General features: G+C 36.9%; 1 protein-coding gene across 2 annotated transcripts in view; it reads left to right on the forward strand.

The window, feature by feature from the left end:
- The window catches only part of hs3st1l2 (heparan sulfate (glucosamine) 3-O-sulfotransferase 1-like 2), a 30,163-nt gene extending 14,549 nt beyond the window's left edge, over positions 1–15,614 (forward strand). The window contains exons 1-4 of one of the 2 annotated variants that reach the window (XM_030142660.1): positions 6,351–6,361; positions 6,930–6,932; positions 12,368–12,759; positions 14,246–15,614. In XM_030142660.1, the coding sequence (XP_029998520.1) occupies positions 12,499–12,759; positions 14,246–14,911 (927 nt within the window). In that variant the 5' untranslated portion in view covers positions 6,351–6,361; positions 6,930–6,932; positions 12,368–12,498 and the 3' untranslated portion in view covers positions 14,912–15,614. Of the gene's footprint in view, positions 1–6,350; positions 6,362–6,929; positions 6,933–12,367; positions 12,760–14,245 lie in introns of those variants that run through there. The other variant, XM_030142659.1, reaches the window with a different exon arrangement.
- Positions 15,615–23,333: the final 7,719 nt, after the last annotated feature.

The following is a 23,333-nucleotide window of genomic DNA, read 5'->3' on the forward strand; positions in this document are numbered from 1 at the left end:
TTCATCAAACTTAAGTCGCTCTGCATTTCCTGTTTTGATGCGAGTTCACATTAAATGTTGAAAATGCTGAGGTCTATTTGTGCTGATTATGATGCTACTTTCTGGTACTCATTATAAGTATACTTTAATACTAAAAGTTCAAAATAAAGTTGTTCTTAAAAATGTCCACTCATACACATTCAAATTAAAACTCTCTCTACAGCAGAAAGAATTCATTACAGCAACATTTGGCTTCACAAGACAGTAAATTTACAAATTCCTGTTGTTTTTTTTTTTTTTGCTATTTACACACATCAGTAATCACCTTTTACCTGGTGCAATGATTACATTCTGAGTCCTAGTTAACCTTTGTCTATCAAGAATAAACCACATTGTCACAATCATTTTATAAAAAGAAAAAAAATATATTATTCCATCTTTATGGGCAACAGCGTAGTATTAAGCCAGCTAGTTTAGACTACTCAGAGGTCATCATAATAAGGTAATAAGAGGCTGTTCAACAAAAATAAATGAACTTTCAAGTACGACCTCAGTTCTCAAACTCAAATCTGCGCCGAAGAAGAACAACCTTCAGCTCCTCTGTTTATAAAATACAGAATAATAACCTTGGATTTGTTAATATGAAATTGCCGTGACCCTCAGAACACGCAAGAATTGGATTTTTTCCCCCTTCTGTGTCATAAATAATGTTCAAAATGTGATTTTGTACTACTACTCACAAACCACTAACTGACATCGTAGTGTAAATATGTGGTATCATGATAATTATTATTAAATAGTAAATTCTTATCTTTTGTAAGAGAAAAGTCACCGCACCCACAGAATGTCATCACAAACAAATATCACACACCGTCATCTATAAACAATGAGCGATAGCAAGGGTTGCAACATTGATGACGCCAATATCACCAAGCCAGGGGATAACACAGAAGGTCGGGGGGGCAGCGAGGCTCCCTCAAGGTGCAATTAGTGCTTTGCTACAGGAACAACCCTGACAGGGTTCCTCCTCTGAAGCAGAACGTTGTTACACTAATTAATAACTCAGTCGCATCGAAGGAACATAACAACAACAGTTACGACAAAAGGAAAATGTCTGGCACATACAAAAGAAGAAGACGTAAGGCTGTGTGTTTTGCTGACGGCTACAAAGATTATTTAAGAAACTTTTGTAAAATACTGAAACCTATAAAAAGTTGTTGGTAACGTCAAATATTTTTATGTTGTGTGTATGTGGTAAATTAACCCATAAAGACCCAAACAGCCACCAGCAAACAAAAGCATCTACTGACCTAAAACATTTAATAATAATGTTGAGCCTCTCATCCTATCAATACATGTAAATAACTGGTGTAAAATACAGTTTGTCATATTTTCATGGTCATCACATATGCCCCATTTGGACGTTCAGAGGCTCCATAGTGAACATGGAAACACCGTCATCTTCTACAACATCGATTCACCAGTAAAACCCATGGAGTTGGATCAATGACAGTGGATGGAGATACTTGGTTTATGTTAAGTTAGCTATATATTTTGCTGAAAAAGTCACTTTTTCTTCACTTTTCTCAGTTTCTAATATGATAACCCTCAATTATAATCTGAGCTTTTATGAATATCTACATGATCAGTGAATTAAATAGAGGAAAATACTTTATTTTTACAGTAAAAACACAAAATACAGGGGATAATATTATAATAAATGGTGATAAATCACTTAAAAAAATTAAATATAGAGAAAAAACTATTTTGGAACTGCTGCATAAAAACACTGGGTCTTTATGGGTTAAAGGGGGAATATTGAATACTGATGGCAGAATTAATGTTAACTAATTAGCTCTTGTCATTATGCTGTGCTTGGAAACATGTTGCCTGCATTATATTCACAGGCAATTTGTTTGTGGTTGAAGTAAAACTCTGGACTGCACACAAGTTGCATAGTTATTGGACTGATTCAAAGGGTGAGGTTTTCATAAGAAAAAGAGTCATGTTTTGGGTAAATATTTTCTGTAGAACATTTACTTCATCTTGGTTAAGTGCTTTAAATGTGTAAAGCTATAAAAATATAAAGTTGCTAACAAATATTCAGTTCAGTAGGAATATTCTTATGTATAAGTACATGTAATCAGTAGCTTCGATGTAACAAGTCAGTTGTATTCTGCTTAAATATTTTTTTAGGAGTTGTCAGTACACTCATACATTGCAACTAACTTCCATCTTTTGTCTTTTGTTCAAATAAAAGGTTTCTTACACCAGCTTGTTATCACCACCTACAGACCTTTTCTGACAGACTCTGTTTTGACAGAAAAACAACAGTGTAAATAATAAATGACACTAACAATGGTTCAGTTCAGGTGAACCTGTAACATGCCAAGAGTAAAGGTAAGTAAACAAAACTACTCTGAAATATACAAGGACTGTAGGCATTGTTGGTGTGATGATGTTTACCTGTGTTTGAAGGGCATTTAGGAGGGTCTACCTGCAGAAATGGAATGTAATATTCATAATTATCTTCTGATTAGAGTGTAATCGTATAAAAAATGAGACTGACATTTTTGTGACCTTAGATTGAGTTATTAATGTGTAACTTTCACAACATCCGCTATGTATCGCCACTGTTTCTTCAGTACTAGCTCCAAACTCACATTTTGTTCTACTCCTTTAGTTCTGTTTCAAGGCAGGTGGCAGTCAGAGTAAAGTGGTTTATGAATGTGGATGAAAACTAATTTCCACAGAACTAAAGGGGCCAGAAGGGACAAAATAAATGATGGTGACAAAAGAGTTTGGTATTTTATTGCCGCTATTCAGTTGGTTGCAATCTGCAATTTCAATGGTAGATTACTTAGTTAAGTAATTATCACATGCTGAACTGAATCAAAGATCCTCTATAGAAAGATGCTGTGCTGTAAAGATGAAATACACCGATCAGCCATAACATTCTCACCTGTGGCAGGCAAAGTGCTATTAACCTGTAGACCCAGTGCTACTTTTGTGGCAGTTCCCAAATTGTTATTATTTTTTAAGTGATTCATCACCATTTATCATAATATTATCCTCTCCATTTTGCATTTTTCTCAGTGAAAATCAGGCATTTTCCTATATTTATTTTTTATTGATCATGTACTGTAATCATCTTGCTGAGATTACATTTGAAGGTTATTATATCAGAATCTTCAGAGGATATGCAGTAAAAAATGTTTCAGTGGAAAAAATATATGAAAAATGGTCCAGTGTTTATTTGGGTAACTGAAGGGGTGAAAGAATCGATTGCAATCTATAATTCACAATCGGTTATCACTACTGGGACAGAATGTATTCTAGTCTCCTAAAGGGGCAAGATAGTGGAGAAACCACATGACACATGAAAAAAGAACTGATTCTTCAAGTGGAAGGTCCTGTTCTTCAGTATTTTTGTTTTAATACAATATGCTGAATTGTAAAAAAGAATTCTGGAAAATTTCACCTGGGGATGATGATGTACAAAAAAGTGGCAACAGTACAGTTACGTAAATGGATAAATTCACGTTTTTATTCAACAATAGATGTGATTAAATGATCGAAGAAACGCAAAGTAGTAGATCTATATACGCCTCCTCTGGTCCCACTTTGGCCCTGTTCCGGTTTCTACACCTATGGGACTTTGATGGTTAAGTATCTGAGGGTTTAGGGATGTCTCGCTGTCAAGTCATCAAGTGCACGAAGCCGCTCTGAACTCTTTAGACCCATTTTCCGTAAGTCCACATTTTTGTAAATGTTGCCTGGGGGAATTACCCACAGTTCATAGCATTCAAGCAAGATCAGCAGTATATAAAGGAGAGCAATGCTTACATTTACAAAGATGCACTACATTAACAAAGATCTGAGATGGTACATAAAACAGATACACATAAAGTCAGTGGAATGTTTTATCACACATCTAGTTTTTATTCATCAGCCTCTTTTTGTTTTTACTCAATGATTCTGTTTTGACAGAACTGATTATTGGACACTTAACACTCGACTTTCAGATCAGGCAGTCAGTTTTTTATATGTTTTAACCCTGAAAGTGAAAAAAAAAAGGAACAAATAAAAGGCCTAATTCTAAGAAAGATAGTCTGGCGCAAAAGGTAACGTCACAAGATATATTCTTCTGTATCTGAGTTAGGAAGTAGCAAAGTAAAAGTACTTCAGTTTCAGGTATCTGTTCTTGAGTATTTACAGTTCTTACAACATTTTACTTCTTTTTACTCACTTTTTACTCTGTATTTTAACACAGGCATCTAAATTTTCGACTCCTTACATTTTCATAACAGGCTCATAACTGAATTTTTAATGTATTTCAGTGGATTATTTAGATTTCTTTCCTCAATATAATTTAATAGATGGGATGATAAGATATTTAAAAGAACACATTCTCTTGCTCCATCCATCAGTGCACACGTAGCAAAAGTTAAAAGATGAAAACCATGTTAAAATAAAGACTTAATTAGACTGAACATACAAGAGAGGGAGACTGGATTGTGGGGAAAAGGTGACATAATGTTTCGAGCTGCTGACACTTTCTCTCTGTTCATTACAGTTACTATAGTAATTTTGTTTTTTATGTTTGGAGTTAGAATGGTTTTAGTTTGTGCATCACATTAACCCATAAAGACCCAGTGCTACTTTTCTGGCCATTCCCAAGTCAATTTTTGTCTCTTTTTAACCTTTCCTAATGAACTATCACCATTTATTCTAATATTACCCTCTGTATTTTTGCATTTTTCACTGTAAATCATGTATATTAATTGAGACGTTGATGAAAACTCACAGTAAATTTGAAGGTTATTATATCAAAAATTGAGAAAACTAAAGAAAAAGTCATTTTTTCAGCAAATATATCCTTAACTGAGCATAAAAACAAATGTCTCCATCCACTGTCAGTGATCAAACTCTATGGTTTTTACTGGTGAATCAGTGTTGTAGTAGATGACGGTGTTTCCATGTTCACTATGGAGCCTCTGAACGTCCAAATGGATCATATCTGATGACCATGAAAAGATTACAAACTGCATTTTACACCAATTATTCACATGTATTGATATTATTAGTGGATCAAAAGGTATTAGACATTTAAGATCAGTAGATGCGTTTTATTTGCCAGGGGATGTTTGGGTCTGTATGGGTTAAAATGACATGAGGTTTTATTAGTTTTCTACAGAAACAGGACCACTTTTTACCTTTGTGTACTCTGACTCATTGAAAGTACTGTGATGGAATAATGGTGGATATTTTTGTCAGGCAGCAGCAGGATTGCTTGTCTCTTATCGCTAGGAAGTCCCCCTCGCTATGTGAAAGAACAACAACCTGCGGGCTGCACCTGCACCCTGAAAATACAAGTTCTGACAAGGACACATGTCTTTTAATGTGCCGTGTTCTTTTGTGGGGATTTAGTCGTTTTAATACCACAACACACCTCCTTGTGTGCATATGTTCCATCAAAACAACTTTCTCACGAAACTATTTTGCAAATACACTGTTACAGCATACTGATCCTCATCCTCAGCGTTACCAAAGAACTAGCAAAACCAACCAGAGAACTTTTACTGTTACTCCAGAACAACAGTGGAGGTGTCAGATCCAACTATAGTACTGACACAGTCCTAACAAGGTGTGGATATGAGACGCTATACTTCAAGTACATTTCAGAGCCTGTCATTTTTCACTTTTACCCAAGTAAGTCTGTGATTTTTTTTTTACAAGTAACTGTACATAAGCTAAAGTAAAGAATGAATATTTTGTTGCCATCTTTTGGTTTATACCATCTCTGTTTTTTATACTTAACCACCACCCAGCTGATGTCAGTGGTTTATAAGGGTTTACTGACTAGTCCTTAACCCATAAGGACCCAGTGCTACTTTTGTGGCACTTCCAAATGATTTCTTCTTTATTTTTAATTATAAATATTATCTTGTGTATTTTGCATGTTTGACTGAAAAATGTCCTGTATTTAAGTCACTAATCATGTAGATATTTATTAAAGCTCAGATTGACCCATAAAGACTCAGTGCTACTTTTGTGACTGTTTCCAAATGGGTTTTTCCTCCAGACTTAACCATTTTTAAGTGATTTATCACCATTTATGAAAATATCATCCTCCGTATTTTGCATTTTTCAATGTAAATCATGTATTTTCCTACATTTAATTCACTTATCATGTAGATGTTCATGAAAACTTCAAAGTAAATTCAACAGTCATTATATCAGAAACAGAAAGAAACTGAAGAAAAAGTGACTTTTTCAGTATAGTTATCAATAGCTGAGTGTAAAAACAAGTGTATCCATCCACTGTCGTTGATCCAACTCCATGGGTTTTACTGGTGAATCAATGTTGTAGAAGATGACGGTGTTTCCACATTTATTATGGAGCCTCTGAACATCCAAATGAGTCATATCTGATGACCATGAAAAGATGACAAACTGTATTTTACACCAATTATATGTTTATGTTTATGTTTATGCATTTGGCAGACGCTTTTTTCCAAAGCGACTTACAGGGGAAAACCAATTAAATCACTCAGTCAATCAAATTTTATTTATATAGCGCCAGATCACAAGAAAGTTATCTCTTGACATTTTATATATAGAGTTGGTCAAAACCAGACTCTAAGTCAATTCTACAGAAACCCAACAGAATCCTCCTGGAGCAAACACTTGTGACTGGTGACAGTGGCGAGGAAAAACTTCCCTTTAACAGCAGAAACCTCGAGCAGACCCAGACTCCTGGAGGATGGCCGTCTGCCTTGACCAGTTGGGGTTAAAGAGAGAGAGTAGAGAAGGGGAAAAAGAGAGAGCAATAGAGATAGGGACTGGGGGAGAGGGGGAGAAGGGGGGAGTAGGGGGAGACACATGGAGGCGGTTGAGGATAAGTGAGTGGTGATGATGAGGGCAGGGAAGAGGCCGGACCACCGCAGCAGGTCCAGAGATAATCGTGAAAGAATCTGTGGTTATCCTGGGAAAAACCTTATTAGAATATTTAAAATGGAATGTTTGAAAGTGCTAGGACAGGAGGTGCTCTCGGAAGAGCTGGGTCTTCAGGAGCTTCTTGAAGATAGGCAGGGATGACTCTGTTCTTGTAGCACTTGGTAGAGCGTTCCACCAACATGGAACGACCCATGAAAAGAGCCTGGATTGTCTTGTACAAGGTCTGGGGACCACCAGACTACAGTCCCCAGACGAGCGGAGTGGTCGTGGGGCGACATAAGCTTTTATTAGTGCACCTAAGTAGACAGGAGCAGACCCACGGAGAATTTTGTAGGCTAGGATTAAAGATTTGAATTTGATGCGGGCAGCTATGGGTAGCCAGTGTAACTCAATGAGTAAGGGGGTGACATGTGCCCTTTTAGGCTGATTGAAGACCAGACGCGCTGCTGCATTCTGGACCATCTGTAGTGGTTTGACAACACAAGCTGGGAGGCCCGTTAGAAGAGCATTGCAGTAGTCAAGACGGGAGATAACCATAGTCTGCACCAGGAGCTGGGTGGCCTGTTCGGTTAGGTATGGCCTGATCTTTCTTAGGTTGAACAGAGTGAAACGGCATGATCGGGTGACAGAGGCAACGTGATCCGTGAAGGTCAACTGATTATCAATCATGACTCCCAAGTTACGTACTACACTGGTAGGAGCCAGAGGTATGGAGTCAATAGTGATGGAGATGTCCAGCTGTATGGTTGGCTTAGCTGGGAAGACCAGCAGTTCAGTTTTGGACAGGTTCAGCTGAAGGTGATGGGCTTTCATCCATGCAGATTATGATGCAAATTATATAAATGTATTGACAGGATTAGTGGATCAACAGGTATTTAAAATGGTACATCAGTAAATGATTTCGGTCGCCAGTGGATGTTTGGGTCTTCATGGGTTAAGGTGGAGACTAGGATTGTGCCTTCTCTGTTTTTCAGCTTAAAGGGTACGCATGTGTAACAGTCTGGGTCAGAAATCAGCTAATTTTAAAATTTTAAAGTAAAAATTTGGATCAAAATGTAGTTTTCAAAAAGTACTATCCAACCATATAATTTTGATGAGAAAATAATAAAGTTCAGAAGAATAGAGGCTTGATGTTGTGTCGGCCTATATTGCCAGCAGCTTGCCTCAAGCCTCTTGCTGCCTAGCAATTTCAAAGAAGGAGAATCACGAAAAATGCTACAAACAAGTTGGATTTAACTTTTCAATGTCAGAATTTTGATTAAAGTGTAGTTCTCCAAAAGTACTTTCAGAATATGTAACTTTCATAGAAGAAAACTTACTTTTAGATATGGAGAAATTCATCTGCAGATATACAATATAGCAGAATGACCTTCTCCGACCCACTGGCAGTTCCACACTATGAGAATCCTAAAGGTCCCTGGTTTACCGAGAATACAGGCATCTTTATCAGTGAAATTGTACACAGAGTTAGTTTAGACAAAGTACTTCCAGATTATCAAATCCATGTGTCTTTATCTATAATTTGGTTGACAGGGTGATGGCCAGTAGACCCAAGGGGTTTGGACCTCATGTGAAATTGAGAAACAGACATCCTGATTACAAGTTGTTGTAAATTACTAAATACACACCAACTGATGGCAAATTTGATATAGATGTTTTGCTAACCTTCTTATCTGTCTGCAAGTGTCAAAAATAATTAGGATCTGACACCTTAGACCCATGCCAGGGAAGAGAATGTGTAGAAAGGGTGAGTCTCTTGTTACAGTGGAGACAGTTTTGTGAGAAAAAACATTAATATATTTAAAAAATAATAATAAAAAGCACAAATATTTATACACGTATATTTAGTTCAGATTCTGCAGATTAAATACATAATTGATTGATTAGTGTGTGATAATAACTTTAGGAGTAATTCAGTTTTAAAAGTTAAGAGGTCCAGCTTTTAGTGATTGACACCTGCAAGCTGAAAAATGGAGCTTACACATGTCAAATATTATATATGGTGGTGTTCTTTATACATTGAAGGAGTAATAACTTCACTCTGTGATTCTAGAGCTGATATGCACGACTGAGCAGTTTGTCAAATGGTCTTTGCTCAAGGCCAAGGAATTTGTTGTTGTTTTTATTCCAAATTCCTGAGTGAACCTTTTTTTTTTTCTTTTTTCCAGAGATGAGGTTGGCTGATCATGTGCAGTTGATCGCGGGTTTTGCTGTTTTTCTTCCAGCAGATGAGATGAAACATGTTTGATGCTCACTTGAAACAAAACCATGTGGGATGTATAGATCTATTGTTGACTCGTTTAATGCAAGCGTTTCTGTTTCCTCACGCTAATGACTTTTGGAAACCTCTGCAAATACAAATTAATCTCTGTGAGACATACAGCAGCTCAGTTCACTTCAACTTGTCTTCTGTACTGTATATAAAAATGCCTCAGCAGAACTCAGAGGGGTGTTAGTACTCCTTGGGGAGAGCCTAAACCTCCTAACAGCATTAATTTTCAATGCATCGCCTCTCTGTCTGCTTTAGATGTAGATTAATATTTTAATATGTTCTGGTCATAATCACATCACAGCCACATACTCTGAGCTGCAGCCACCACTGCCTGGACTGGGAGTTTGTGGGATGGCACATGAGAATGAAGAGCCGGTTTCAGACACATGGGATCATGAAGTAGTGGAGCGGGCATGCATGCAGAAAGCAACTGCTGTACAGTATATGTGAGATAAAAAGAAATGCTCCGTGAATTCACTCCTATAATCTGACTGATGTTGGCATTGCATCCTCCCCCTCTTGAGGGAAACATTGGAAAAGATCATCACTCTTTTTTCATTCAAGGTTTAGCCAATGTATGCAGTAGACAAACAAATTCACCTAATTTTTTTTTTTTTTTTTTTAAAGGTGTATATCTGCATACTGTTCGGGGATCAGAGAATAAATTTTACAAAATATGGCGCCCCTTCTTGGTATTTTATGAGACGCCCACACCAATAATCTCTGGGTACACCCATCCCCCTCTGCTTTTTTTTTTTTTTTTTTCAATAAATACATTTTATTGTATGAATTTTTTTTTAATATTATTTGTTTTCCTTTCCCTTGCTGACAGTACATGATTGTACTTCCGTTACTTTGACTTCATGTTCTGTTCATCCATATCCTCTGTGTGGCAGTCCTACTATTCCCACATAAAAGCATTTTTGGTTGTCTTTTTTTATTAATGCTGTTAAACATGGTTGTTAATTATTATTATTATTATTTTTTTTTTTTTTTCATAATTTTCATTCTGTCTTTTCATAAATTTTTTCAGTGGTTGTTTGTATCTGTTCATGTCTGGATAGGGTTATGTGTGGTGTCATGGGTGGATGTTGTTTAGAAAATCAAAAATCTACTTCCTGTATAGTGAATGTCTTATTCATGTTCTGTTATTAATAAAAAGATCTTTGAAGGAAAAGAAAGCGGTACATCTACAGGAGAGCTTGCAGTCTATTTGTTTGGCTCACTTGCAGAATGTTGTATTATTTACATATTTACCTGTAAATCTGAGAATATAAACATGTTGTCATGTCACAGCAGAAAAACCCATTCAGTCATTAATGAATTTGATCACTTACATAATTTATAAGTGTATATAAATGAAGTTAGTTTATAATTTGTGTCTTCCTGTTTTGTGGATTCTGCTCATTACTGTAGTGGCTGGTTCACAACAAAACGGGGGGAACATTCTTATGTTTGTGTGTACAATGTCAGTCAGTATCTTGTGTGTGTTGATGTTTGTGATTTTCATGTTTTGCTAAACTCTGCTTGTGCTTTGAGTGTTTTTGCAACAAAAAACTGACACACAAAAAAAACAGTTTAAGGTCAAGAATCCAGTCTTAGTCTCCCAGGCAAAAACATTGCAACACATGATGGAATTTTCCTATAGTGATTCCTCATGTTTGCCTGTCACATATGACACGTAGTTATGTGAATGTGAATGGGTTCAAATAGTCAAGTGGTGTGTAGCTCTGTAGAAACACAGTCACAGAGAATGGAGGGGTCAAAACAGAGGTGTAACAGGCTGAACAGGACAAAAGGTTGTTACCTGTGATATTTGGAACACATTACTATTCTGCATTGTATTCATCCTGCAGCCCAACACAAATATAAGAAAAACGTGTCTCTCTCGCAGGGCAAAGGTCACCTATTACCAAACATTTTGGGACCGACATACATAATCATTAGTCCAGTGCCTTGTAGCCAAGACATGACCTTATTCATGCAGAAATTAACCCATAAAGACCCAGTGCTATTTTTGTGTCAGTTCCCAAATAAATTTTTTTCTATATCGAACCTTTCTTAAGTGATTTATCACCATTGATTGTAATATTATTTTTCTTATTTTGCGTTGTTTCAGTGTAAATCAAGTATTTTTGTGTATTTAATTCATTGATCATACAGGTGTTAATTAAAGCTCAGAGTAAAGTTAAGGGTTATTATATCAAAAACAGAGAAAACTGAAGAAAAAGTGACTTTTTCAGCAAAGATATCATTAACTGAACATAAAAACAAGTGTGTCCATCCACTGTCATTTATCAAACCACATGGGTTTTACTGGTGAATCAGTGCTGTAGAAGATGACGGTGTTTCCACATTCATTGAACGTCCAAATGGGTCATATCTGATAACCATGAAAAGATGACAAATTTTTTACCCGTATTGTTACGATTAGTGGATCAACAGGTATTAAACAGTTTAGATCAGTTGATGGTTTTGGTCGCCGGTGGGGGTTTAGGTCTTTATGGGTTAAAAAAATATAATTAGAAGCAACTTAAACTAGAAAGCACTTGGAGAGCGCAGACCTCCGCCAAGGCAGATCAGTACCCCACCCCCACCCCCACCCTACCCCGATTACTACCAAAATTTAATCATTTGTTCCTTGAGCCAGTATCAACATTTCCTGAAAATTTCATCCAAATCCATCCATAACTTTTTCAGTTATGTTGCTAACAAACAAACAAACAAACAAACAAACAAACAAACAAACCCTGGCAAAAACATAACCTCCTTGGCAGAGGTAATGAACGTTGACAAGAACTACAGGGCACAAAACAAATAACATGCTATAATTTTAGAGAGATAATGATTAATTTCCCTACTGTCATGTTCAAGAGCCTGCTTTGTTGAAGTGATGGATCAGACACCACTGATGCTCTGTAGATGAAACATCATAAAAGTTGTTCAGTCTTTCTCCTGCTAGACTCTTAACACTGTGAATCTGGTCGACTTTATGTCTTTATAAAAGCATCTGGAGTTACTTATTTACTTGCAGTTTTTACTCCTTGCAGTTTTGTGCATGTTCTTTTATGTATTTGCCCAGTTGTATAATGGTGTAATGAGTGTAAAAAGACAGCATGGTGGAGCAATGACCTTTTTTTTTTCCTGTGCTCATAGGTTGTCCAATTGAAGAGCTCCCCCCTGAGGCCCCCTGCTGACCGATAACAAGCACAACTCATCTCTGTACAAGTCTGAGAGCTTCATGAGTGTGTGCACATAGCCTCCACTCCACCTCTGTGTGTGGCACCATGCTGTGGACAGTGCTACTAGCGCTGCTGGTGCTTCTGTTGCTGCAGACTCAGCTGTCTGTGTGCATAAGGGAATTACGCACCGGGGGCTCCAGCTCTCCTATTTACTCATCTTCCTCATCTTCGTCATCCTCCTCGATGTTCAATGCCACCCAGCAGCGGCTGCCTGGAGCTATCATTATTGGGGTGCGAAAGGGCGGCACCAGAGCCCTGCTGGAGATGCTCAACCTGCACCCAAATGTGGAGGTGGCAAAGGCTGAGGTAAAACAGAAGGGATTAAGAGTTTATTTACTCATGATTGTTTTCAGATGTTGACAAAATACATACTTTTTAATCAAATGCAAATCCATATTGATGAATATACATTTACAGGTTATAAACCCATGTGTGTTCCTAGATTACTATCATACTGTAAGCCACAATTCACACCAGATATAATATTCTTCTTTTGAAACTTTTGCTTTATTTTCACATTTACCAGGAGATAGATTTATAAAACATACAGCAGAACCAAATCTGAACTTTGAAACAAAAACTTAAAGCATAACCTGGACCACCTACATTATTAAAGTACCTCTGGAAGGTTAGCGCCTGAATAATAAAAGAAATTTTACACCATGAGTTATTTTAGTTTTAACACTATAGTTTTATAGTTTAGTTTTGTAACTTTTTTACCAGTCTGTTTTTTAGCTGCTTGTGAACTAACTGAATCTTCCCATTTCTGGAAGGTCAGGGTTCATGTTGTACTCTGTTCATGCGCTTTATCTGCAACGCTGGTGTAGTTTCCATCATTTGTAGTGGTTACAAGTACACAGCAATCTGTTTTTACAGGCTGTTGCATGTTTAAATCCACTTTAATCCTCTTGCCATTATTTAATGTCCTATCCGCACTAATACAGATATTTTTCTAAATGGTATCCTCCCCCTCCATTTCTTAAAACTATAACCACATGACTTTAAACTGGTACACATTAATCATTGTTTCTGTTGCACTTTGATTTTCAGACCTTCAGATAATGTTGGACACAGCAGATACAGAAATTTAAGTCAGCAACTTGAGCAGCAATGTGTTACAATCTTAAATTACCTTAACTGTTGTTCTGACTGTTGAAGAGTATTCTATATATTTTTAAGATTCTAAGGAATTAGAAAACTGACAGTCTGAGCGGAAATTGGTCTCTTGTGTATTCCTTGGGGTCAGTTTGACCCCATTCCGCTGCCTTCGTCTATGGGATGTGGATGTGGAAGGCAGCGGAACGGTTAAAAGTTACCTAAAAAGACTGAAATGATCTTTAGGAAAAATGTGTCTGATATCTGTTAATGAGCTTTTACTTTGGCTGAAGTCTCATTGGATAATGTCGAGGGGGTGGGATTTATGACCTGTACCTGTGATGTTTAGGCTTCACTTTTGAGGAGCTGTCACTATTTCTGTTTACATACAGTCGAAGTTCAGGACTCTACACAGGTTGTGGTTATGAAGATTGGTCCTGAGGAAGCTGCACAAAGAGAACTCCTAATCAGGGTAGATTAAGGTTAGACTACAGAGGTGAGAAGCTAGGTGAAGAAGTAGATCATTCTGGGCAAGATTAGGACAGAGAGAAAAGAACAGAATGTCTTTTAGATGAAAAAGGCTTACACCTAATTTTTTAAATAAGTTTTCATCTTCTCTGCATCAGAAAGAGTCTGTCCGGCGTGTGCACTTTCTTGATCACCTTCAACACTTTTTTATCCTCTTTCTTTCTGTCAGGTGCACTTCTTTAATGTGGAGGAGCACTACCGCCGAGGCCTGGCCTGGTATCGAACCCAGATGCCCTTCACCCTCCCTGGCCAGGTGACTGTGGAGAAGACCCCCGGGTACTTTGCAGCCCCTCAGGCACCAGCAAGAGTGTGGGACATGAACCCAGCCGTCCGTTTGTTACTCATCGTCCGGGACCCCGCTGAGAGATTGGTCTCCGACTACACCCAGGTCCTCCACAACCGTCTGACTCGTCACAAGCCCTACCAACCCCTAGAGGAACTCCTGCTCCACAAAGGCCACATCGATCCCAGTTACAAGGCATTGCAGAGGAGCCTCTACCACCTGCACCTGGACCGCTGGTTGGCGGTCTTTCCACGGGAGCAGATCCACGTGGTGGATGGTGATGCGCTCATACGAGATCCTTTCCCTGAGCTGAGGAAAGCCGAGCGGTTTCTAGACCTGCCTCCTAGAATCAGCCCCAACAACTTCTACTACAACACCACCAAGGGCTTCTACTGCCTCCTGTCTGCCGGACATGACAAGTGCCTGGACGAGTCTAAAGGCAGACCGCATGCACCGCTAAGCCCTCAGGCTTTCAAGAAACTTTGCCGCTACTTCAGGAAGCCAAATAAGTTGTTCTTTGAAATGGTCGGCCGGTCCTTTTCCTGGTGCTGATCTAAAGAATCCCTATGGTGGATGGTGACTGGAGATAAAAAAAAACCTCCTAAACAATGCCTACATATTCAGGGACATTCAAGGAAACTGTTACATGAGTATCCCTTAGGTCAGCAGGTGGACGAGTCGATGGATTTTAGTCATTTCCCCGTTGTTGATACCTACTCAGGTATAAAAAAGGCCAGAAAACCAGTTGAAGATTCAGACTGAGTGAACACTTGGCCGTTACAAACCTTTACCACAAATACCATACTGGTGCCTCTGTGGAGAAACTCGACTTGACAAAGCTACAACATCTGTGCCATACATGTTTGAACTGAACTGATTGTTAGTGCATATTTGTGGATGTTAAAAGAAGATGTACAGAATTGTAGAAGTAGACAAGTTGTGAAAGGATGGTTGATGAATTGTTGCACTATGAACTGCACAAAAACTCAATCAAGGTTAACAGTTTTACGCAGGCTGTTGATTTTTGTAACATATTTGAGAGTTAGAAGTATTTTTTAGTTCAGTCATATTGTTTACTTTCATCTTTTGTTCATTTTTAGGCTTTTTTGTTTTCTTTGAGCGAATCTGTTTTAAATCCTTCTGAGAATTGCCACGAAACTAGATTTTGTTTTCTTTTTATGGTCGATGAAGTACTATTGAGTGTTCATGTTTTTTCAAAGACATCCTCCTAATAAACGTGTTGAGTCTTACAGTCTCCTGTTTTGTGACACCCTGCATTGAACCTGCAGCTACACAGTTTAAAGGGTTTAACATGACAGAGATATATTGTGACAGTGACAACCCTCTGCGGATGCTCTTCTCTCTGAGTGTATGAAGACGTTCTCTGTCAGCGTCGATCTAACATGTTATTTACATCCAGGATCAAAGGAAGCCTACGTTTCCTCTCATCACGAAGTTATTCCTGTCGAGGAATTACTTCTGGTTTCACCACCGTACTGCAAACAGTCACACCTGTTAGTATGTGTCCAACGGATGCTGGCTTTATTTAGAAGCACAATAGATTTTTTTTTTAACCTTAATTCAGCTCATCTGGAAGGAATAGATCAGACTGAGGCTCTTGACATGAGCCTAAAACGTTCTAACCATGTGATTTGAAGGTTTATGGATAGGTAGACAGTTTTAAACCCAGGTACTACTTATGTTTTACTTAATCCTTACAGAGCTTTAATAAAAAAATAAAAAAAAACATCATCTTTTTACGGGTGCAGTACTCTTCAGTTTATCATTACAGTAGGAAAGATTTAGATGGATACTTTTTAATGGGTTGCAGGAAAAACCTGTCATCCTGTCAGGGTAGAGGTTTTTATCAGGTTGTACTGAGCAAAAATTATGATTAATAGGGTTCTTAAATGTTTTTACAGACAAAATTACAAAACCATTCCAAAATTATTCTAGGATTGATCATTTCATTCCCACAATGGTCTGTCATATGAAGTACTTGAACAGCAGTGAAGTTTATCATAGTTTGGAAAATTAAAGAGCAACATTTTTCATTCTGGAATTGCTGGTTAGTTTCATATTCACATTTTCATCGGCTATTTCTTTTCACCCTGGTTTGAACACGAGCTTTAGAAATTTCAGAAACAGTAAATCTGGAGCAAATTAACTGGAATAACAAGTGTTTAATTTCCTGGACGTGGAAGTGGAATTGTGCATTAATTTCCTAAATTAGTAGATTTGATTTAACTTGCCGTTAATTTCTAAACATTGTAACAATGTAGATTAAGATTTAGGCAAAATACAGTTGGTTTCAGCCAAATAAAAACAAAACACGACTCCTAAACCCTTCTAGAACCCTGCAGAAAACTCTTCATTTTTTAGAATTTCTGTTTCTTGTTTGGGATGGCTGTGGCTCAGGAGGTAGATCAGGTTGTCCAACAGCCAGAGGGTTGGTGGTTCAAATCTCATCCCAGTCATTCTCTGCTGTTGTGCCCTTAGGTAAGACATTTCACCCACCTTACCTCCAGTTTCACTTACACAGGAATGAATGTGTGGTGGTGGTCAGAGAGGCCATTGGCACTTTTCCATCAGCCTGCCCCAGGGTAGCTGAGGCTGCAGAGGTACTTTACCACCACCAGTGTGTGTGTGTGTGTGTGATTGAGGATTCAGTGTTTAAATCCTACAGGTTTGCTGTTTTACTGCATTCACTTAATTTCAAAGTAATCCCAGTCACGAAAAAATACACTTTCAAATTTCATGATTTTCCTGGTTTTTAATCACTGTAGGAACACTGGACGAAGAGGTTCAAGATGTTTCTGCCTCTGTTAGTTTTGGTCAATTTTTTTTTGCAAAGTCTAGCTTTAGACTGACTGACCACTAAATTAATATTTAATACATCAGTGCAGTTTTATGTCATTCCTTCCCACAAATTTGATAGTCCATTAAGGAAGACTGATACACAGTTTATTCACACATATTGAGTGAACTGCCAACAGGTTCACTAGGTTTTACAAGCATTTATTTCTGATTCATGCAGCCTGTCTGTAGTTATTAAACAGTAGTTATTCTAATATTATATAAACATATTAATCTTCATTAAAACAAACAGGTTATCAGAAACAAACATTTACCTGTTCTTGAATGGTGATGAGAAACATCACAGACTTGGGACACGACATTTAACTTCTGCTGAAGTTATAATGAAATGTTTCGCAGAAGGTTCTAGAAAGAGAGAGAGAGAGAGAGAGAGAGAGAGAGAGAGAGAGAGAGAGAGAGAGAGAGAGAGAGAGAGAGAGAGAGAGAGAAAGGTAGATAGACAGACAGACAGACAGACAGACAGACAGACAGACAGACAGACAGACAGACAGACAGACAGACAGACAGATAGATAGATAGATAGATAGATAGATAGATAGATAGATAGATAGATAGATAGATAGATAGATAGATAGATAGATAGATAGATAGATAGATAGATAGATAGATAGATAGATAGATAGATAGATAGATAGATAGATAGATAGATAGATAGATAGATAGATAGATAGATAGATAGATAGATAGATACTTTATCCTGAGGGAAATTCAAGTATTCAGCAGCTTTACATACAGCACAAGAAGAATAAAAACAGACAGGCCAAAACACAACATTCTCTTTTACTTCTGATTTTTTTTTTTCTAAATCTGAGGATCTTTCTCTAGCTTTCTTATAATTTAAATAAAAACTTCCCATGACTTTTCCAAAACTTCTGATGTTTTCATTAATTGCATGGCTTTTCTGTGTATGGAGGGTTAGATTTTAGTTTCAATTCCATTATTTTTCCCGGTTTTTCATGACTGATTGAATGAAGCAAGTGTGAATTAACACATTTAGTAACTGATGTGAAGTTAATACAGTGACCTTCACATACAATGCATTATCTCCAGGAATCATTTCAGTCTAAACCCTTTTATACCAGTAAACAACAGAAAACATCTAAGTGGGCATTTCTGGATGACAATTTAAGCCCAGCCTGTGTTTTGTAAGATGTTACCTGTTCAGTAGAGAGGAGAATCAGAGCTGAAGGCTGACCTCTGGCTGTCACACTGCCGAGCTTCTCAAGAGAAAACTCTGTGTAAAGACAAAGAAAGAGAAAGATGTAAGAATAAACAAATGATCGGGACTCTTTGAAGATGTGAGGCAGCTCTATCTTTCATGTGTTCCCACAGAGACTGATGCTCATGTGGACAATACATCTCATGTCACATTTGATCAGTGAAATCTTTATTTCATCTGAGAGCATCTTGGATTTACAACAGTTTCATAACCTGCTTTGTCTGGACCAGAGGGTGATTCTTATCCTCTTTGTTTTCTTTTTTAAATAAACTGTAAAAGCGGTACGATTTTGGTTTGGTTTGGTGTCATATGTAATGCTAATTAAGCGTTTCCCAGATGATGTTAAACAGAGAGGACAGGGGTTCTGTTTATAAGGGTGTCTGGCACTTTCTGTTTGCCCATGATGACTACCCATGTTCATGTTGTGAATATATTGCAAGCAAACGTAAAACAATCCACATTTGTGAGAATCACTCTACTGTACTGTACTTCTGAACATACAGGGTGGGGAAGCAAAATTTACAATGAACATTTAGTTGTTTTTTCTCAGCAGGCACTACGTCAGTTGTTTTGAAACCAAACATATATTGATGTCATAATCATATCTAACACTATTATCCATACCTTTTCAGAAACTTTTGCATTTTACATATGAGTAATCAGGAAAGCAAATGTCAAAGAGTGTGTGATTTGCTGAATGCACTCGTCACACCAAAGGAGATTTCAAAAATAGTTGGAGTGTCCATAAAGACTGTTTATAATGTAAAGAAGAGAATGACTATGAGCAAAACTATTACGAGAAAGTTTGGAAGATACTATTAAAGAAGAATGGGAGAAGTTGTCACCCCAGTATTTGAGGAACACTTGCGCAAGTTTCAGGAAGCGTGTGAAGGCAGTTATTGAGAAAGGAGGACGACACATAGAATAAAAACATTTTCTATTATGTAAATTTTCTTGTGGCAAATAAATTCTCATGACTTTCAATAAACTAACTGGTCATACACTGTCTTTCAATCCCTGCCTCAAAATATTGTAAATTTTGCCTCCCCACCCTGTACATCTAAGCAGCATGACTGATCCTAACTTAGAAAGGCTGTGTGACTCCAGCTCATTCCTGAAAAAAGAGACCCATTTGTGGCAGAAAACTGAATGAAAAGCAAATACTGAATGTGTGTGACTATAACCAGGGTTTGCACACATTTTTCAAGGTCAAATTCAAGCACTGTTCAAAAACTTTTAAAGGTCATTTTCAATTTTTTTCCAGCAAAGCACTTTATTGCTGGGGTAAAATACATATTTACAGGAATTCATGATTATTTTTTCAATTTTTATCACAATGATGTATGTTGTATTATGCTAAAAAAAAAATAAATCTATAATTATGTTTCATAATAGCAAAAAGTTTAGAAATTAAAGGAGAACACAAAGTTTTATCCCAAAAAATTGAAGCCACTTGATGTTCTTCAAGTACACTTGCACCGAGCCAAAGATTAAGCTAAAAATGTACCTGGAGTCAGCCTGAAAGCACCTGCTGAATTTCTTTTCGACAAAGTTTTATTTTTCAAAATGTATCACCTCTCGGTAAGTAACTTTGACTTGCCATCTAATGTGGCAGAGTTAATGTTAAAAATAAATTAATCACATCAGACTTCGAATTGCTAGCACTCTCAAGCACTTAAACAAAAATTCTGCACTTTTCAGACCTTGAAAACACAACATTGAAATTCAAGCATTTTCACAGATTTCAAGCACCTGTATGAACTCTGTATAATGTACAGTTGCGGAAAAATTAATTAGACCACCCATTGTTTTCTTCAGTTTCTTGTTCATTTAAATGCCTGGTACAACTAAAGGTACATTTGTTTGGACAAATATAATAACAACAAAAATAGCTCATAAGAGTTTAATTTCAGAGCTGATATCTACCCATTTTCCATGTTTTTCTTGATAATAACCAAAATAACTTAAGTTCTTAAATATCTATGGCATTGTACTGTCAAAAACAGTGCTTTTAGGCATTCCATGTTTTCTTTTCTGTCTGTTTTAGTCACATGATACACACAGGAGTTCGTACTTGATCGCATAAGTATTGTTTTGATTACTTTTGATGGTCTAATAATTTTTTCCGTGACTGTCATTCAAGATGTTAAGAACAGAATCTCTAAAGGCATTAACACACACAGGTCAGCAGAGGTAGAGTCCTAATATGATCCCATTCCCAAAAGTTGATAGTGTAGAAATGAAAATGGGTCTTTCCATGAAACTGGGTTTATTTTGGTATTTTGTACTTTGCCAGCTTTTTACATCCAAAATAAAAAAAGAGAAATTTAGACAAATTTCCCCCTCGGGATGTACTTAATGATGACCTCAGATAAATGCAAAGAAATAAAAAAAATTATACTCTTGTTCTGAGCTGTCCCAAAATCAATGAATTTTTAATAAAATATCAGAGCCAAAAATAGGACCAAAACTGATTACAAAAAAAATATTTTTAATCTCAAAGAGCTTTCTCCTGGTTCAGTAAAGGTTAGAAAAAATATTTTTAAAAGGGGGATGCAACATTGTGGTAAACATGGCCCTGTACCAACTTTTTAACCTCCTAACACCCAGGAAATGTCAGCAAAGTACAAGCTTTTTTTGTTTTTTATTAAATAAGTGCCTATATTAGAAACATCATGATGCAACAGTTTTTTCAGATGCAGTTTTTAAATTTTTTATGGAATGTCCTTTGTGGTGGACAGTTTTCTTTTCTTTTTGTATAAAGTTGTGAAACTCTTGTCCACAAATGTGTACAGAAAACCCATAGCTGGGTCTTAGGTGGTTAAAGGTGTGTTGTTGCCATTAAATTCTTTTTTTTTTTTTTTCAAAATGTCATATTGTTGTCCTGTGTATGCATGTATACATGTGTATAATTCAACTACTGCATTATGTGTTTGTTGTGGTTGAATGCTAAAATTAGGAAAAAATATATAGCTTGATTCTTATATTAAGTTAGTGATAAAGGTGTAAAAGCACTTGAGGGGTAGGATTAAATAAGTTTATACTTCTTCGTACTTCTTTTCAACCATGCATATTCAAACACGTACTTGAAGATAGATTCTGTTTATTTAAATGTTATTTTGTTTCTGTCTTATTTTGCTTTGTTTTGTTTTATTTTGTTTCTTTGCATGTTTGAAATAAATAAATGAATAAATAAAATAAAAAAATAACATTGAATAAAATATTTTCTCAATTTTTCATGTGGTGTTTTCATTATGCTGTTATGAATAAAATACAGGGTTATGAGTTTTCCATTGCATTCTGATTTTATTTACATTCTAAACAGCGTCTCAAAGTTGCCAATGTAAGATTCTCAGCATTGGACTGTAACCATCCAGGAAGTTGAAACATCATGTTTTTTCTCTGAGAGTCATCACCCCTCTGACTCAGACATGTAAACACAACTTTAGACGTGCTGTGATTTTCTTTTCTTTTTTTAATCCACAGCTTTTTGTTCCTGTTACCCTCAGAGCTGCTCATTCTTCTGCTACCTCATCACTCATGCACCCCGACATCATTTGCAGCTCATAAAGAGATATTCTGACACTGACAGTTTGAACTGCAAACGGAACAACGAAGCGAGCATGACGCTGAGGTGTTGTTGAGATGAAAAGGACAACTAATTATGATAATGAAGAAATGCTGCGAGAATAAGTTTGCAGAAGACAAATGAGAGAGGAGAGGTTGAATATGCATGCTAGAGTTTACATTCATCAACACTTCCTGGCAGTTGAAAACTTCTCCAACACCCTAAATCAATCTCAGCTCTCACCACTTACAAAATTACATTAAAAGTTTTGGAAATTTCTGGTAGAAGAGAGGGTCATGATGGCATTCAAATTTCCTGAAAGAGATAATTAAGAGGCCATCACCACACAATGAATAAAACTCATAAATAATGAAGCCTTTTTTTTTTTTCATTTCATTGGCATTCAGGGGGACTGTAAAGACTTCTGTCAAGGCTGAAGTTCAGTCTTTCACAAACAGCATCATCAATGTCAGTGTATAGTTCGCTTCAGAAAAATGCCACAGTTCGTGACATAACCTCAGATAAAGGTACAATAAAATGTAAACAGCACAACAGAGCTGACATTACAGCCTTGAATAGCAGAACTGTGGGGATAAGGCACATTTAGTTTCTACAAAAAGCTGCTAAAATGTCCTTGTTCAGGTTGAGAAAGCATATAATAGACATCATAGAAAAGCACAGTCATTCAGAGGGCTGTAAAGAGTGTTAATGTGACTGTTTCCCTCTGTATGTAGTGTCAAAGCAGCATTAACTTGTTTCATGGACTTGTGAGAGGAAAAGCGAGATGTTTGAAGACTTGAAAATCAAGAGCTGCCCACACAACAGCATCCGCTTTGAGTCAATGCAGCAGGGTTCACACGGACAAAAACAATCAGTATGAATGTGTGGTTGTGTATGATGTGACATTTTTATTAGGAATGAACCCAATAACAAACTTTTCACATTGGTTATGTAAGGATTTCAGATTTTTTTTTTCTTTTTTTTATCAGCAGTTAAACTTTCATGTGTGTAAACTCAACTACAAATCAGTATCTTCACAAGAATTTTGCAAGTGTATACTGAGTATTTTCCCAAATAATAAAAAGAGAACTCAATAGGAAACTTCCTCTTCACCAAACATGCTTTACTATATATTGGTATATATTAGTATTGACACCCCCCTTTTCCTCCATTTCAGTGTGTTGTAAAATGTATGAGATGCAATTCTTTTCCTCTTGTTTTTTTATTTTATTTACAGTCAGAGGGTTTCTGTGTCATCAGCAAAGTATTAGCAATGAGCTAATAAATAAAAACAAATATTTTAGAATAAG

Source organism: Sphaeramia orbicularis, chromosome 9 (genome assembly GCF_902148855.1).
Source record: "Sphaeramia orbicularis chromosome 9, fSphaOr1.1, whole genome shotgun sequence".
NCBI lineage: Eukaryota > Metazoa > Chordata > Actinopteri > Kurtiformes > Apogonidae > Sphaeramia > Sphaeramia orbicularis.